At 38.0% G+C, this 18528-nt stretch overlaps 1 protein-coding gene across 4 annotated transcripts in view; it reads right to left on the bottom strand.

Moving 5' to 3' along the window:
• Positions 1-18528, bottom strand: part of IFT80 (intraflagellar transport 80) — an 86327-nt gene that overhangs the window by 36405 nt on the left and 31394 nt on the right. For all 4 annotated transcript variants that reach the window (XM_019626985.1, XM_019627002.1, XM_019627007.1 and 1 more), the window contains one exon: positions 6058-6237. In XM_019626985.1, the coding sequence (XP_019482530.1) occupies positions 6058-6237 (180 nt within the window). The remainder of the gene's footprint in view (positions 1-6057; positions 6238-18528) is intronic.

The following is an 18528-nucleotide window of genomic DNA, read 5'->3' as shown; positions in this document are numbered from 1 at the left end:
AGTCTGAGCTTCCAGAGACTTTTTAAAAGGTCCAAAATGCCATCCTCTCCTAAAAGCATTTTAAAGCTAATGGAATGAAATAAGTTTTTAAAGGAAGTTATATGGTAGCTTCTTTATAGCAACATGATACCCAGTGAAACAAACTGGCTCTTAATATAGGTTTAGGAAAATTCAATATTTAAAAATTTGGTTGTATAGACCTCTGCTATTATTCAAATTATAAACAGATTTCATACTTGCCTAAAGCGTCACATGGGGGAATCTTCTTTTTTTGTGAACCTGGAACACTACAACCAAACAGGAAAAAAACACCCCCAGCCATAATAACAAAACTAAAATACTCTGGTAATTGCTGTTATAATTTCAAAACTATAGTGAATCGCAATATCAGAAATGTCCTGTGCTGAATTTTAAATTGCACCCATTACTCTTTTTAATTCAGGGCAGCTCCAGGATTAACCTTGTGATACTTGTATCACCTAATATGTGTATCTAACCACAATATAGAGACTCCTCAGATTGACATAAGTGCAAAAATTCTGCTTCCACATTTCCAAAATACTCATTTAATCATATAGATAGCTATAATCTTAGCAATAGCTACCATTATTTTTGTTTTACATACATTATCTCATTTAATCCTCAAAATCACTGTTATTAGCTCTTATCTTTACAGGAGATAAAATGACTAAGAATCAAATAATTTTGAATTTCAGCAACTATTAAAAGCCAATGCTAAATTAAGAGTGGCAGGAAAGAGGTAAGCTTGAGATCTGAGAAATGCTTCATCTCCTCCACTTGTACCCTCTGCTTTCCAGGCACTTCCTCCTAACAAAGGTATCAATTAACCCTTTTAGAAAAAATTATCCACGGGGGAAAAGAGATCCAAGATGGCAGAGTAGATAAACACTGTGTCGGCTTCCTTCCATGAACACATTAAAATTACAACTAAATTATAGAACAATCAACCTGGAGAATCATCTGAAGTCTAGCTGAACAGAAGCTTTATAACTAAGGATATAGAGAAGAAGCCATGTCGAGACTGGTGGGGCAGAGACACAAAACAGGCTAGCCCCAAACCTCCATGAGGTACTTGAGAACTGGGAGGGATATCTCAGCTGTGGAGGTTCCCCCACAGTGAGGGACCCTAGTCGACCCACACCAGGCTCCCAGCCCAGAGTACTGGTGCTGGGAAGAGGAGCCCCCACAACATCTGGCTGTGAAAAACAGTGGGGATTCCACCCATCTGGGTGGAAGGAAGGCTATGGGAAACCCAGATATTCTCTTACATGGTCGTCACACAGACTCTCACCTACAGGCACTTACCTTGGGCTCCATCAGAGGGACAGTAACTCGGGGGGTGTTGGAGACACACGGGGAGCAGACTGAGGTGTGTGGCTTAACAGTGCAGCTGGAGGACAGTCCCAATTTTCCCTCAGTGAGGTCCTTCTCCCATGAAGCCGGCAGGTGGGTGCCATCTTTCATGTGTTGAGTCTGCCACTCCAGGCCAAATCTGAATCTGATTGGCCTGGTGAGCTCCACTTCCTCCACCCTGCTACTCACTGGGACCCTGCCCAATACCAGAGGTATTTTCCCTGGAGCAGCCAGCCCCGCCCACATTGCACTCTTTCTTGGAAAACTATCCATGTCCTTGGGCCCCAGTTGGGCGGTGACTGGCCTCAGTGTGTTCGGAGACTTTTGCTGAGTAGCTTTGGGCTCAACATTGGCACCAAACCAGAATATACATTAACCTGGTGACCACAACTCTTCCCACTCTAGTGCACTACTCCCTGAGACCCTGCCTCACCCAACTCCTGTACTACATGAGGCTTTATCAGTGGCTGAACCTTAAGCAAGCAGGCAGGTGGCAGCAAGGCCTCAGGGTGTCCTGGCTTTCTGCGGAGCTACCGCAGGCCTGGTACTGGTGGCACACATCCTCAGTTCATAGCATGGCCTTGTCTATGCGCCTCGAGGGTTAGCACAGGGAATGAACAACTGTGGATAGTTTTGTAACTTCTACCAGGTAGTCCCTGGCTAGTCACAGACAGCAGGTAATCAGGGCCTGCATTGGAGTCCTTTGCAAGAGGCCCCAGGTGCAACATACTTGGAGGTTGGCTCAGATCACTGCAGAGCACCGCCCAATTAGCCCCATAAGCTGCACACCCAAAGTGCAATCTCAACAGGCACCACAGCCTGCTGGGGCAAATCCCACTCAGTAGGATAAGCCCTGGCACAGCAGCCTGTAAGCTATGGACCTGGCCAAACCTCACAGCCAATCAGCCTAAGGGCCAATGCCACCCACAGACACACCAACAGCAATCAAGGCTCAACTATAAGAGGAGGGCACACACAAACCACACATATGGGGCACTCCTGGAGCACCTGGAGCAGGTGACCAGGGAAACTGTGCCAGGGCCCTACAGGGTATCTACTATATAAGGCCACATGGCCAAGACTGGGAGACATAGCAGATCAACCTAATATATAGAAACAAACAGAGAAGCAGCCAAAATGAGGAAACAAAGTAATATGTCCCAAATGAAAGAACAGGAGAAAAATCCAGAAAAAGAGCTAAACAAAATGGAGGCAAGCAACCTACCAGAGACAGAGTTCAAAACAATGGTTATAAGGATGCTTAAGAAACTTAGTGAGAACTTCAACAAAGAAATAGCAAGCATCTAAAAGGATACAGAAAACATAAAAAAAAGAACCAGTTAGAAATGAAGAATACAATTACTGAAATGAATAATGCACTAGAAAGAATCGCCAGCAGACTAGATGAAGTAGAGGATTGAATCAGTGATTTGGTAGACAAGGTAGCAGAAAATACCCAATCAGAACACCAAGAAGAAAAAAGAATAAAAAAAAAAAATGAGGATAGTTTAAGAGTCCTCTGTGACAACATCAAAGGTAACAACATTCGCATCATAGGGGTACAAAAGGAGGAGAGAGAAAGCAAGAGATTGAGAACCTATTTGAAGAAATAATGACTGAAAACTTTCCTAACCTGGTGAAGGAAATAGACATACAAGCCCAGGAAGCACAGAGAGTCCCAAACAAGATGAACTCAAACAGGACCACCCCAAGACACATTACAGTTAAAATGGCAAAAGGTAAAGACAAAGAGAAAATTCTAAACGCAGCAAGCCAAAGGCAACTAGTAACTTATAAGGCAACTTCCCTTAGACTGTCAGCTGATTTCTCAATAGAAACTTTGCAGGCCAGAAGGGATTGGCTGAAAATATTCAATATGATGAAAAGCAAGGACCTAAAACCAAGATTACTCTTCTCTACCCAACAAAGCTATCATTTAGAATTGAAGGACAGGTAACAGCTTCCCAGACAAAAAAAGCTAAAGAAAAAGCTAAAAGCCAAACCAGTATTACAAGGAATTTTAGAGCAACTTCTTTAAGATGGAAAAAAACCCCAAAAAGATCAAAATTATGAAAAATAAAATGGCAATAGCTACATATCTATCAACAATTACTTTCAATATAAATGGAATAAATGCTCCACTCAAAAGACATAGGAGTGGGCCAGCCGAGTGGCACATTGGTTAAGAGCTGGCTTGGGACGCCAACTCTGAGCAGCAGGGCCCCGGTTCGGATCCCACATGAGGGCCAGTGACACTGCCCTCTACAGCTAAGATGCTGAACAACAGCTCAACCTGGAGCTGGGCTGCTGTGAGCCGCCGGCAATGGCGTAGGCTGCAGTCCCTGCTGCAGTGGACTGCCATAAGCTACCGTGTGTGGCTGGCAGCCAGCTTAAGCGGCCAGCAGCTGGTGTGAGCTGCCAAGAGCCGCCGTGAGCGGCCATCCAGAGGCCAGCGACTGATCTGCCTCACTTGGGAAGAGCACAATGATCACAATAACCACATGGGCCAGTGAAACAACGTCCTCCACACTAGATTGAAAAATAAAAGGACAGCAACTTGTCTGTTCCCCTTCCCCCAACCCCCCAATAAAATCTTAAAAAAAAAAAAGACATAGGAGGGCTGAATGGATAGGCAAACAAAACCCTTATATATGTTGCCTACAAGAGACTCACTTCAGATTGAAAGACACACACAGATGAAAAGTAAAGGGATGGAAAAAGATATTTCATGAAAATAGAAACAAACAAGAAAAGCTGGAGTAGCAATACTTATATCAGACGAAACAGACTTGAAAACAAAGGCTATAACAAGAAACAAAGAAGGACCCAGTAATCCCACTTCTGGGTATTTATCTGAAGAAAACCAAAATGCTACGAGGGGCCGTATGCATCAATATGTTCATTGCAGCATTGTTTACAATGGCCAAGATGTGGAGGCAGCCTGGGTGTCCATCAGTGGAAGAATGGATAAAGAGGAGGTGGTACATATATACAATGGAATACTGCTCCGCCATGAAGGGAATGGGTTCTTGCCATCTGCAGTGGCTTGAATGGACCAGGAGGGTACTGTACTGAGTAGAATATAAGACAGAAAAAGACAGATGCAAGGTGATTTCATTTATATGTGAAATCTAAAGAACAAAATAAACAAATAGAACAGAAACAAACTTGAAGATACAGAGAACATATTGATGGTTGCCAGATTGGAGGGGTGTTGGGGGTGTGGGTGATAGGGGGAAGGGATTAAAATTTATAAACCGGTAGTTATAAAATACATAGTCATGGAGATGTAAAGTAAAGCACAGGGAATATAATCAATAATATGGTAATAACTATGTATAGTGTCAGGTGAGTACTAAACTAGTCAGGGGGATCATTTCTTAAATTATACAAATGTCTAACCACTATGCTGTACACCTGAAATTAATATAAAATATTGAATGTCAACCATAATTGAAAAATTAAAAATGGAGGGAAAGGTGAAGGGGAATAAGGTATATAACAAATAAGTCATGGGGATGTAATGTAACATGGGGAATATAGGCAATAATATTGTGATATTGTGGTACAGTGTCAGATAGTTGTTGGACTTATCATGATGATCAGTTGTTTAGGTATATAAATGTTGAATACCTATGTTGTACACCTGAAACTAATATAATATTGTATGTTAGCTATATTTTAATAAAAATCTTTTTTAAAAAGTAAGTACAATATGAAGAAAGAGCTACTGGAAAAGTAGAGGGGGAATTTGTATCACATACCTCTTAATTGTACATTAAAACTTTAAAAATAAAGAAAAAAACATGCATCCATATGTTCATTGCATATGTATGTTTTAAATTCTCCATAAAAAAAGTTTAAAAATTTTAATATAAGTAAACAGAACAAAGAAAAATTATAATATAACTAATCAGGTGACCATATTATCCAAATTAAAAAATCTGGATACTACGACTAAAGAATATTTGTTGAGTGCTCATTATATGCAAGACACTGGGCTAGGCCTTATAGGAGAGCTAAAGGCAAGAGAAGTATAGTTCTGTGTAAGAGGCTTACATTGAACGGACAAGCCCTCTCTGATGCTCTCTACCTGTAAGACATTTCTCCCCATCTCCCATTGCCATGGCTCAGCCTTCCTGTCTTAGCCTACAAAGTGTTTCCCTCCAGAAGTAACTATTTTTCTTCCTAACTCCCAACAAAAATTTCCTATACTTTCCCACTTTGGCTTGCCTTAGGTAATTCTTAAAAGGAAAAAAAAAAAGTACTACGGTTAAATAAACTCATACAATTATAAATACATAAAATAATGTGACCCTGACTGTGACTAGCAGGTTAGGTGTGCCTTGGGGTCAGCTCCAGGAGTCAACTCTAACGTCATAGCTTCCCTCCCTCCTTCCTCAGCTGAACCCACACATTTCCTAACTGCTTTGAGCTTCGCTATCCCTGTGCCTCAACCCCATGACCGCAGTAGCTGTGGGCACTCAGGCTCTATGTTAGTGAAAAGTTCTTATCTTACGTCATGAAAAAAAATCACTAATGGTATAGTTAAAAATATATCTAATGTAACTGAATTTTTATAAACTTCATTTAAATATAATTAATGAAAATAATTCCATAATCTATATAGTGAACTAATATGAAAAAAAAGCAGATTTAATCAACCATGGACCATAATCATACCTGCATGGTCCTTCTTTTAGTTAATGTTATTTGAAAATTTTTCCACTCCCAACGTTGTTCCACCACGTGTGCGAAAACAACATGTCCATTGCCACAGGCTCCAGCAATCTGAGTGCCATCAATTGACCACGCAATATTGAATATGCTGCCAGTGTTGGGCTTTTCCAAAGCATATGACCACTGGGGGAGAAAGAAAAAGAAAAAATCAATTTAGTAAAAAAAATTTTTTAAAGAAGTTTTAAATTGAGCATATGAAGATAATTTTTAACAGAATATATCTTTATTCCAGATTAAGATATGTTTCTTAATAAAATTATAGTGTACTGAACGAAAGATACAGATGTAATTTTTAAAGTATAAAGCAGAACAAAATGAAATTTCTCTCAAGAACTGCAAAACACCCACACCACTTTGATTTACATTATTACTTTTAAGTAACACTGAATGGGTAAATACAAAGATTCTGTAGAAAAAACAAAGTTTATTCTACTTTTCATATGCTTCCTCATTCTCCCATTTTTGCACTGTTGGTGCCTATACCCAATATTTACTATACTGTATTCTTCATAGATATTTTGTCTTAGTTCTACAGATAAATATACATCCAGAGCTCATGATCAGCTCTTATTTTACTATGTCCCTAGTCATACTGTTGATCTGAAGCTAATTCTCCAGTAGACACCTCAAAACACTCAGGGGAACAACATTCCTTGAGTTCCTACATACCAGTTTTTTCCAGTTTGCTGATGACCCTTACACTTAAAGGTCAGAGTGGCTGGATATAAAACCTTTGGTTCACCTATCCTTTCTTTGAGTATCTTATGCTAACCTCCTGTCTTCTCGCATCAAGTGTTGCTATCCAAGACTGCTAATATTCTGACTCTCTTCCCTTTATGAGTGACTAGGCTTTTCCTTGGATGCCCATAGTACTTTTTCTTTTTCTTCAAACTCCTTTAGTTTTATTAGCATATATCTGGTGTTGGCCATCTGAGTCAATTTCCTAGGTATCTGGTATGCCTTTTTTTTTTTTAAAGATTTTATTGGGGAATTGGGGGAGGGGAACAGTGCTGGGGAATTGGGGGAAGGGGAACAGACAAGTTGCTGTCCTTTTGCTCTTCAGTCTAGTTGTGGAGGATGTTGCTTCACTGGCCCAAGTTGGCACCATCATTGCACTCTTCCTGGGCGAGGCAGATCAGTCGCCAGCTTCTGGACGGCCGCTCACGCTGGCTGCTGGCTACACACAGTAGCCAATGGCAACCCACTGCAGCAGGGGCTGCAGCCTACACCGTCACCGGCGACTCACGGCAGCCCAGCTTCAGGTCGAGCTGTTGTTCAGCATCTTAGCTGTGGAGGGCAGTGTCACTGGCCCTCATATGTGGGATCCGAACCGGGGCCCTCTGGCGTCCCAAGCCAGCTCTTAACCATCACGCCACTCGGCCGGCCCTGGTATGCCTTTTCAATAACAATTTCAAATCTCTTATGTTGGGGGAAATCTTTCTTGAATGGTAGTTTTTAATATCCGTTCTGTTCACTGCTTTGGGCTTCTCCTTTGAAGACTCCTGTTAGATATACTTTGGATCTTTTGTATCTACTACTTTCTATCAAAACCTGTATTTCTTTTGCCATTTCCTTGCTTCCCATTTCACAATCTATTTATGTCAAGTCATTATCTATTATGTTTATTTGTTCTTATATTCCTTTTCCTTTGGTCTTCACTTCTGTAATAATTTTTCCTTTTTAAAATAATTCCCTGAGTTCTGTCATCTCACCTTAAAAAATCACCTCATTTCTTAATTTTCCTACTCCTGACTTATAGCTTTTGTCGTATTCTTAATATCCTATTGCTTGTTTTGAATTATTTGGTTGCAGTGCTTGTTTGTTTATGGTATGCTTTCATTGTCTTTGGCAGCATTATACAATATAAGTTGACTGTGATCCTGTTCTACTGCTTATTTTTAAATGAAATGGGCTTTGCTATACTTTTGACAGGGAAGGATGTCCCACCAGGATAGCTCGAGAGCTCTCTCTTCTGTTGTTTTCTCATAGTGATTTAAAAAAAAAAAAAAGGTTTGAGACCAGCATCATCATCTTTCCTCCATTTTTATCTGGACCTTCTATTTTCTTTGCTCTGTTCCGATCAATCTGGATTTTACTCCCAGCAATTTTTGAAAGGAAGCTTGATTTGTTAGTTTCAAGAGTACATTAGGCCCAGGGAGCTACAGCACCGTCAAATTCTGTCATGGTCCCCCTTGCATTCACTCAGAATTGGATCCCATAGAAATTTCTTTCCCGTTTCAGCTGCTGTTCTAAGATGGGTCTGTGTCACTTTCAGGTACTTATGGTGATTTGGGCATTTTTTCTCATGGTCTTAACAGCCTGGCTGCCTTTCCTCTGCCTCCTCACACACAGATTCTGATACTGTGTGTACCTGTCAGTGGTACTGGGGGAAATCATTTGTATTTGCAAGTTGGTAGGGATATAGTGTTACCTAGTTTTATTGTAGTTGCTGTCTGAGGGTTTTTGGTTATGGTCTCTTATTTTCTGTTTTGTGGGAAGGTTTCAGAAGATTCAGTACTATGCCACTATATCCAACAACATGGATAAATCTCACAGATGTATGGTTGAACAGAAAAACTCAGACACAGAAGTGTAAATACTGTGTGATTACATTTATAAGAGTCAAAAACAGGCAAACCTAACCTGATGACAGAAGTCAGAATAGTAGTTACTATGGAGGGGTAAATGACTAGGGGAGGCACAAAGGAAGTTTCTGGGTTGTTAACAATGCTCTATATCAATAAGGGTGGCGGTTTCTTGGGTACTTACATGTATTAAAATTACTGAGCTATGTACATAAGATACCTGATAAGAATAAGTTTAATGTATTCCTCCCAAGATGCTATTATAAGAAATAACAATTTCTTAAATCAAAGCAATAAAGGTAATGGGAGAAATTCTGTTATCAATCAGAAGGTGGTAAAAGCCATCCCCAGGACATTCCATCCACATAACTCATTGCTAAGAGTGGCCCTGAAATGCAGTTTCAAAGATACAGTTTTCTATCACTGCTACAAATTACCACAAACTTAGAGGCTTAAAACAACACAAATTTATTATTTTACAGCTCTATAGATCATAAATCCAACACCAAGCTAAAAGCAAGGTGCATTCCTTTCTGGAAGCCTGGGGAAGGGTCCGCTTCCCCGAGCATTCTAGGTGTTAGCAGAATTCAGTTTCTTAACAGCTATAGGACTGAGGTCCCCATTTCCTTTCTGGTCATTCGTGGCTTCTAGAGGCCACCTGCATTCCCTGGCTGTGGTCTCCTTCCTCCATCTTTAGAGCCAGCAACAGCAGGTTGAGATGCTCTTACTTTGAATCTCTCCTCCTCCTTCATCATCTAACCCAGCTGGGAAAGAGTCTCTGCTTAAAGGACTTGCATGATTAGATTGGGCCAACCTGGATACTCCAGGACAGCCTTACCATCAAAAGGTCCATAATCACATCTGCACAGTCCCTTTTGCCATTTAAAGGTTATATATTCAGGTTCTGGGGATTTGGGGATGAGCATCCTTGGGGGCCCATTATTTGGCCTACCACAACATTACAGCAGTCAATTTGGGGATTTTTACAAGCTTATTCATTTATTTCCCTAAAGATTTAGGCTCAGATATAAGCATAAACACATGAAAAAATATTTTTACCACTTTTAAAAAGTAGTTTGGTGTTTATGGTTTTGGCTTTCAAAAGGCTTATGTTCACAATCAGAAAGAAACTAAACAATAATTTGACCATGTTGTCCCTAAGTGGTAGTAGAATCTTGGTATTTTTCATGTGGTACTTAATATCAAGGATATCCAAAAGAAAACATTTTTAAAAATTATTGAACAAGTTGTTTTTAGAAGGAAAAAAGAAACAAAATAGGTTTATGACATCAAGCAAAATATGCATTTAATATTCTATCATATGAATTATATAAAAAACATTATTATATTAAGAAAGAGAAAGCTATCATTTTTCATGACTATTTCCTGATAGTATGAATAATTAGACTGAGATAGAATCTTCCTCAGAGAAAATAAGAACATCTTAGAGTAGTGAGGGAAAAGTCCTTAAGGAGAAATTTTAAATCATCAACTCTATAACTGGTAACAGATGTTACCTCAAATAATTAGATATGGTGTAATGGTCTGGAAAAATCTATAGAGTCTTAAAAAGGTAGATGGTGAGGAAGGGAAAAGTAATTTAACTAAAAACAATGAAATGAAACGAAAAAACACCTTTTCTTAAATCAAAATAAAGGATTCAAAATTTTTTACATGATTGGTATCTCTGGCAATGACAAATCAGAATGTGTGAATGTTCAAGTTTGGTTTATGAGGTATTTATAAGGAGAAGAGATTTTAGAAAAGGAAACTGTACCCCAAATGGAGGGTAGGGAACAACGACACACTGTATAAGAAATCATAGCTGGATTACCCACGTGAAATGGAAGCTTTTGCATGATTTTAGCATGTGCGCATCTAGAGAACATTTGTCAAGTTCTGTGCTTCTACACGTGGACAATTAAATATAGATTTTTAGGTACCAAAATCAGAAAAAAAAATTCAAATTTATGCTTCTCGGGGTAAAAACAAACAAACACCATGATCTCTGGTCATTTGAAAAAAAGTTGGTTTTTTTCTTTTTTAATGTTTTGTCACTCAACCAGAGAGGAATTTTACTTGGTTTAGTGTCATCTAAAGTAAGTACAGACATATCTGAAAATTTACTGTTATTCTATTCCATCTCTATTCTCCCACAACAATTATAACCTTTGCAATTAAATAACTAGGTTATTTAATTATCTGTTTACATATCAGTATTCTCAACAGAGGGCAAGCCACTCCTGGAGGACAGGTGTGGATGTTATTCTTTGAACAGTGGAGTATCACACAGAACTTAGCACACATAATATTTGTTGGATGAATGAATGACTAAATGAATGCATGAGTGTGCCTGTGTCTTTAGGCAATCCTTCCTTTCCAGAACTCAACCATGACTTTAACCAAACTCAACTTTTAAAATTAAAAATCCAAGGAACAAATTAAAACCAAACATTTAGAAATTTTAAACTAGACTTCTCAAAAACATCAATGAAACTGATTAAATGGCTCAATTCTAGTAGTGAACTAATGAACTAGTCAAAATGCTGCAGTGTAAGTCACTGAGTTACACTGAGTTAAGTTCATGTAAGTCATTAAAAACCAAAACAAATTCTTTCATCTGTACAATGATCCATTAAAATCCAAAATTTATGGAACACCTACTCTGTGTTAGGTGTTGATTTTTTAAAAAGATGAAAAGTAATAGAACTCTGACTTTGTATTGCTTGCCAAGTTTCTTACAACAAGTCTGAACAGCAGGGTCTCATATTGTAAAGGAAGCACAGTTCCCTTACTTTATGGTTTATACTTTATGGCTTTATAGCTTCTAGCAAAGTTGGTGTTATACTAAATCTGAAAATACAATTCTAATTTCCATTATAAAGGCAGAGACTTATTCATGTAAAAAGAAAATCTCTCACAGGATTAACCTGAAAACTTTGGCAAATCAGGCTTAGGTGGCTTTCAAACACCAGTGATAACCTACAAGGCTGGCTGCGTCCCTCCTGCCTTTTCAGGACCTGGCACTCACCAGCAATCCCTATGGTTACAGGGCGAGTCCTGGCCACCACGTTTATATGACATACCCAGCCTGCCTAGTCATATCTGATTAGACCAGGCATGAGTACCTCACCTAGGCTGGGCCAGTGACAGACTGAAGCAGAGGTAAAAGACAAAAAGGGAACACTTTTTGTGTTTTCTTAGCACTTCAGCTTCTGATTCCTGAGGCCTAGCTCCATCCTTACCTGGCTTCTGGAAGATATCCCTGTAACCTTATAACCAATTCCTCTTTTTGCTTAATGGTTTCTGTTTCTTACATCCAACTATAATAAAATGTAGAGTACATTTGAAGTTATAGGGTCAGCTACATTTCTCTAGCACTGCTTGAGTTTTTCCCACTTCTGGCATGTCATGTACTGTGCTGCCTCTTCGGATATAACAGCCTTATATTAAGAAACAAACAAAGAACACACTAATACTGCTCCTGAGAAGAAGCAACCACTATGTCCAATACCCATGGAAAAGGCATCACAGATTGTGAAACTGAAAGGAGGCAATCCCTTAGCCCAGGCCATCTGTTTCAGAGATAAGGAAAATGAAGGCCCAGGAGGGGCCTTTAACTTTGTAAATTCACCACCGGAGTCTTGACTTCAGAGCTCTACGAACATGTCAATACTACTCCTACATTAAAATACAATAAAACAGGCAATCATACTAGACAGCACAATACACAGAACAACAATTGAGAATGTATCTATAAAGTGCTGACCTACTAAAAGATATTACATTCCTTTGAGAGACCATATTGTTTTTTCTGTATTCTTCAAATTGCATGCAGATTATTTCCCAACAGGAAAATAAGAGATATTTAAAATAAAAAACACGTCTTTACTATAATAACTTTTAAAAGTACGTCAAATGCCAACCTCACTCTTCTTTTTACTAGTCCTATATCAATATACTAAGTTAAAAGGATCCTCAAACACATGTAGCTTTAGCCAAGTTGAATGCATTCAATTCATAAAATTGTGTGTTCACAAATTAGGTTAAGGTGGAAGAGAAAATAGACGCAAAGTTTCTTATATTTCTTTAAGGTAAACTTAACTGATTTTTAAGATCAATATTCTCTCTCATATACCTGGAATTAACAAATTGCAGGCTGTCTTAAATTATGTGTTGACATATATGAGTATAATTGACAATGAAAAGTTACATGTAACAGTAAGACCAGTTACTGCAGATGATGAACCACTGCAATTATTTTAACTGAATGAAAGAATGAATGAACAGAGGGAAGTGTTTTTATTATAATGACTAACTGGATATTCAAGAACAGAGAAAATAAGAATGGCAAAAGTTCTCTCTCACACAAGCAACAGCACCACCTGCTGATAAATAAATGCAACAATGTCATTTAATTTAAAATGTGCTGTTAACTCATATATCCAAATCTTTTCCCTTGAATTCTGTTACATTTAATGTAATATAATTCATTAATATATTCTGTGTATTTATTTATAACTATATTAATTTGAAACATTTTACCTTACATATTTGAATCATTCCCTTCTTAAAAATCAAAGGTTAAAAAAATTTATTATAGAATCTAGAAAAAAATTATGATGCTATGGCTTTTAATTTTTATTCCATAAGTAATTCACTTATACCATAATTTACTAACCACTGATAAGGTACATTTAGTTTGTGTCTGATAGTCCCTCACCACCTCACTTAAAATAATGCCATCTCCCATATCCAGGTTTACTTTTTATTGCATTTATTACCATTTAACATATTACACATTTATTTTGTTTGTATGCTTCTAGTCTTTCATCTGATGGCATAAAAACTCAGAGCAGGGAATTTGTTTACCGCTGTTTCTTTAACGCCTCAGGTAAGTGCCTAACATATAATAGACTCAATAAATATTTGTGAAGGAATTGTTGAATATTAAACTAAATGAGCAAATGAACATGCAATGCATTTTTAAACTTCCTTAAAGCCATAATAGCTATTCAAAAGTTTCAAGTATCTTGATAAATTTTGCCAAGTTATACTTGAGAAAAGTTGTACCAATTAATGCTCCCTTATGCATTACGAGGGGGTCATTGTCCCATTTTCTGTAAGTGGCAAATGGCATTGTGCTGTGACTTTTATTTGCATGAAACTCATTATTGAAGAGGCTGAACATATTTTGGAGTTCTGGGGGGTATTTACAACATACTTCTTTTATCCTTTGCTCATTTTTTTCAGTTCAGTTTTTCTATTTGGTTCCTTTTTTATACTTTGCATCTCTTTATTGATCTTTTCTACTTGTTCAGACCTTGTTCTCTGGGTTTCCTTTAGCTCTCTGAACATATTGAAGACCACTGATTTAAAGCCTTTGTCTAATAAGTCAATGCTGGGCCTACTCAGGGATGGTTTCTATTTCTTTTTCCTTTCCTGTCAAGGGGCCATACTTTCCAGCCTCTTAGTATGCCATGTAATTTTTTATTGAAAAATGGACGATTTGAATATTATAATGTGGTAACTCTGGAAACCAGATTCTCCCCCCTCCCCAGGGTTTGCTATTGTTACTTTTTGAGGGTTGCAGTCACTTGTTTACTGACTTTTCCAAACTATTCTTGCCAAGACTATTCCTTTTATGTGTGGTCACTTAATCTCCGTTCTGTTATGTCAGAGGTCAGCTTGTGATCTGACAGGGCCAAAAAGAAGAAAAAATATACTCTCCCACTCTTTGCCAGTTGGCTTTGAGCTGGGGCACTCGTTAACATTTAGCCAGGCCACCTATAACACTGCCTTAGCCTTTACCTCCTGCTTGTGATACAAAGCTCTACCAAAGATCTGCCAGTGACGTGAGCCTAGCGTCCTCTCATGTCTTCTCTGAGCCTGGGTCTGGCCCTGGGCGTTGCACTCTGGATGCCTCAGTATATGTGAGAGCCCCCCAGACCGCTCTTCTCCCCATGTTATCTTCCTCCTCAGCCTCCTCCTTCCTAGGCTTTTTGGTCTGTGTGCTGCTGCCCCATTCACCAAGCCTTGCGCCAGGGGGCTTAGTAAGTCTTTACATAGTTTCATCAGATGCCACTTGGGAAGCCACCCCAGCTCTGAGAGATTTCCAAAGGAGGCAAAACAAAGGCAAGCATCTGTGTCAGTCCTCGGGGAACCACCAACAGGTCAAAAAGGACAACAATCTTTTGAGAACATGGTTCATATTGTCCCCTCTGGCACCAGCAAGCCGCACCAGAACACTGGGTATGATTCCCACGACCATTGCCACGCTGGGAATGAAGAATGGTAGGCAGGTAAGCAAAAATGTCACAGTGCTTTCTTACCAAAATGTAGTAGCCTCTTTCTTCATGAAGTATTCCCCCGGTTGCTGTAAGTTTTAAATTAGATTCCAGAGCTCTGAAAAGTTGAATCTGACTTTTTTTTTTTTGCCAGATTAATGGTTGCTTGAGTGGAAGGTCCCATCCTTGGAGCACCTATTCCACCATTTTCTGTGATATCACTCCTCTTTTGCTCATTTTTATTGGAGAACTTTTTAAAGATATTTATCACATCTCTATAATTGATACCTTTCATTAAGAAAGGTTCACACTATACAAAAGCATAAAAGGAAGAAAAGAGGACCCAAATATAATATCCAGCAACAATGGGTATACTTCAAGCCATATAATTAGAGATATGGGTATACTGTTTCACTTAAGTGTAATCATAGGATAAAATGCTCTCCTAAAACCTGGTCTTTTTATTAAATAAGTTATGCATATCTTTCCATGTTATTCAACATAACCTCTCTTCCCCATTTTCAATGAGTTGAGGGTAGTCCATTTTAGGTAATAGAATAATAACCTAATTAGTTTCCTACTTGGGGACATCTAATTTGTTTCTAATTTTCACTATTATAATAATACTATGATAAAATTGTTATACATAATCTTTGTATACTTGTATAATGATCTCTTTAGAGGAAACGCCTAGAAGTGAGATCCCTAGGTCAAGGAATGTATACATCTTACACTTGGAATATGTATTATCAAACTACCCTTCGAAAAGATTGAATCAATCCACATTTCAACAACAGTGTATAAATGAGGGTGCTCATTTCCTCCTACTCGAGTGAACCCAAGGTTTTTAAGTCATTGTTAATCTTTTCATCTGTTGGGTAAAATACATCATGAGTTATTTTCTATTTATCTATTAGTTAAATAAATAAACAGGACAGCCTTTCATGTTTATATTGGCCATTTGCATTCATTTTGCGAACTGACTATCCATGTCACCTCGCTCTTTTCCTTGACAATTCCTTGAACAGTGAATCTCAAACAGGTAGCTCTCCCTCTCCACTTCACTTTGAGAATCACTGCAGTAGTTACCATTGCCCTCAAACGTGCAGAGCTGATTTTTAAAACTCATAATCAATTATTTTAAATAAAATTTTGATCTGTAAGGAATGACAACAGCAGAGCAGCTGCTACCAGACCAGCCTTCTCACAGGTAACACCTATACACTCCAGACAAAATACAAAAACAACTACTTGAAGACTGGAGAGCAATCAAAAGCAGGCAGACAGCCACTCTGGAAAACAGCTTGGCCATTCCTCAAAAACATAGAGTTAAACAGTCTTTAAACACAGAGTTACTGTTTAACCCAATAATTCTATTCCTAAGTATATACTCAAGAAAAATGAAAACATACAAATATGTCCACCCAAAAAATTATACACATTCATAGCAGCATTATTCATAATAAAAAAATTAAAACCCAAATGTCTATCAGCTGATAGATGGATAAATAAAACATGTCGTATTCAAATAATGGAATATTATTTTTCCATAAAAAGGAATGATGTACTGATATATGCTACAACATGGATGAACCTTTAAAATATTAGGCTAAGTGAAAGAAGCCAGTCACAAAAGGCCACATAATATATTATTCCATTGATATGAAAAGGCCAGAATGAACAAATCCATAGATAAAGAAAGTAGATTAGTGGTTGTCAGGGGCTGGATGTGATGTTGGGAGAAATAGGGATTGACAGTTAATGAGTATGAGATTCCTTTTGGAGAAGAGGAAAATGTTCTAAAATAGAATACAGTGGTGGTCGCACAATCCTATGAATATACTAAAAACCAGTAAACTGTACACTTTAAATGATAAATGTGTAATATGTGAATAACATCTCAATAAAGCTGTTAAAAGAAAAAGCAGAAAGACAGAAACCTACGGGGAGTCAATAGTTGAACAAAAGGCACAGTATTGAGTGAATTTCCATTTTTTTAATAACCTTTTACCTGAGAGCAGGCCCTACCTGGTGCCTGCACCACTGTTCCTTTGATATCAAAGCAATATTTCCAATATGTGAATAGTATCATGTTACCACCCACCATCCATGGTTCTCGACTGACTAACATACTGGTTTTCCAACTTCATTGTTCTAGCTGTTCAAAGAAAGTCTTATATTAGATGCTAATAATAAAACTGATCAATGTCTAGCTTCTCTGGTTGCAGGTGGCAAGGAGGACCAGGAGTTCAACCCCTCACCTGTTTTACACAGCAACACTTAGGGGGGCTTCACAGAAAATAATTAGATTTAAAAATATTAAACTCTAAACTCTCTTACAGGGCAAACAAGATCCGGTCTGAGAATGTCTTTTCTGTATTATCTCCTGGTACACATCCCATGCTACATCTTACTGACACTACACAAAAAGCGCCATTCTCTTCTACACTTTGATGCACAAGAGGTTCCTTCGGCCTGCAACTCTCTTCCCCCAACTTGTCTCACCGGAGAACTACTAATTCTTCAAGCCTCAGCTCTCCAATCAATGTCCCACAGGCAGAGTTAGGCTCTGCCACACCTTCACAGTGCTGGCACAAAACAAACCTCCTGGATAGCACTTATCACACTGTACTTAAAGTCTTATAGTCAAATTCTCCACTAGACTGTCAACAACTTGAATGAAAATCTTAACAGCTTTCCATCCCCAGTTTCTAAACTACTCTGATGAGTAAGTATATATTTAATGTCTACTGAATAAAAGAAAATATATTTAAAATGTTAGTCTTAAGTCCTTAAAAAATTATTACAATATTTTCATCTATTCAGTGGAACAAAGTAAAAGGAAAATCCTTTGATAAAATTTACTTTTCCAGCTTAGTTAACATTCTAATAATAGGTTTGGTGTTTAATAAAGTAAATCTTTAATTCAATTATTCAGATGAAGTCAATACAAGTTTTTAAAAATTTTAAATATTTTCATCAAAATGGCAAATTAAAATTATTATGCTTAAATTCACTTATCAGTGAAGTATTGGGTATCTACTGTGTTGTACAGATAATCATTAAGCTATGGGATCTTATAAACTATCTAGGGAGTCAAAAATAATATATATGAAACTAAAATGGCCAATATAAGAACACAATGCATTGTGAAAATGAGAGTATGTATTTTGCAGACTTAGAATCATTGATAGAAAATCAGATGGAAATGAGATCATCTGATCTAATGTCCTGATGTCAAAACTAAGAAAAGAGAGATGGAAGTGAGAGGAAGTTATAAAAATAGATAAACTTTAGATTATCCATGAAAGGAAGTTGAACATGAGATGGGCCGTAAAGAATGGGTAGAACTCAGTAAGTATTAGACAGAAAGTGAGAGCATTCCACGAAAGAAGATGACAGAGGACATCAGTTAGAGCTGAGAAGATGCATGAGCCAGTGTTCAATCTGATCTGAGTACAGATACAAATTAGGGAGTTGAGAGCAGAAGCACTGAATGGATTTTATGGCACCCGGTTTCAGAGAACTTCTAAAGCCAGGTA

This window comes from Hipposideros armiger, unplaced genomic scaffold (assembly GCF_001890085.2).
Source record: "Hipposideros armiger isolate ML-2016 unplaced genomic scaffold, ASM189008v1 scaffold_16, whole genome shotgun sequence".
In the NCBI taxonomy this organism is placed as follows: domain Eukaryota; kingdom Metazoa; phylum Chordata; class Mammalia; order Chiroptera; family Hipposideridae; genus Hipposideros; species Hipposideros armiger.
Note: the sequence above shows the minus strand (reverse complement) of the source record. Positions and strands in the feature narration are given on the sequence as shown.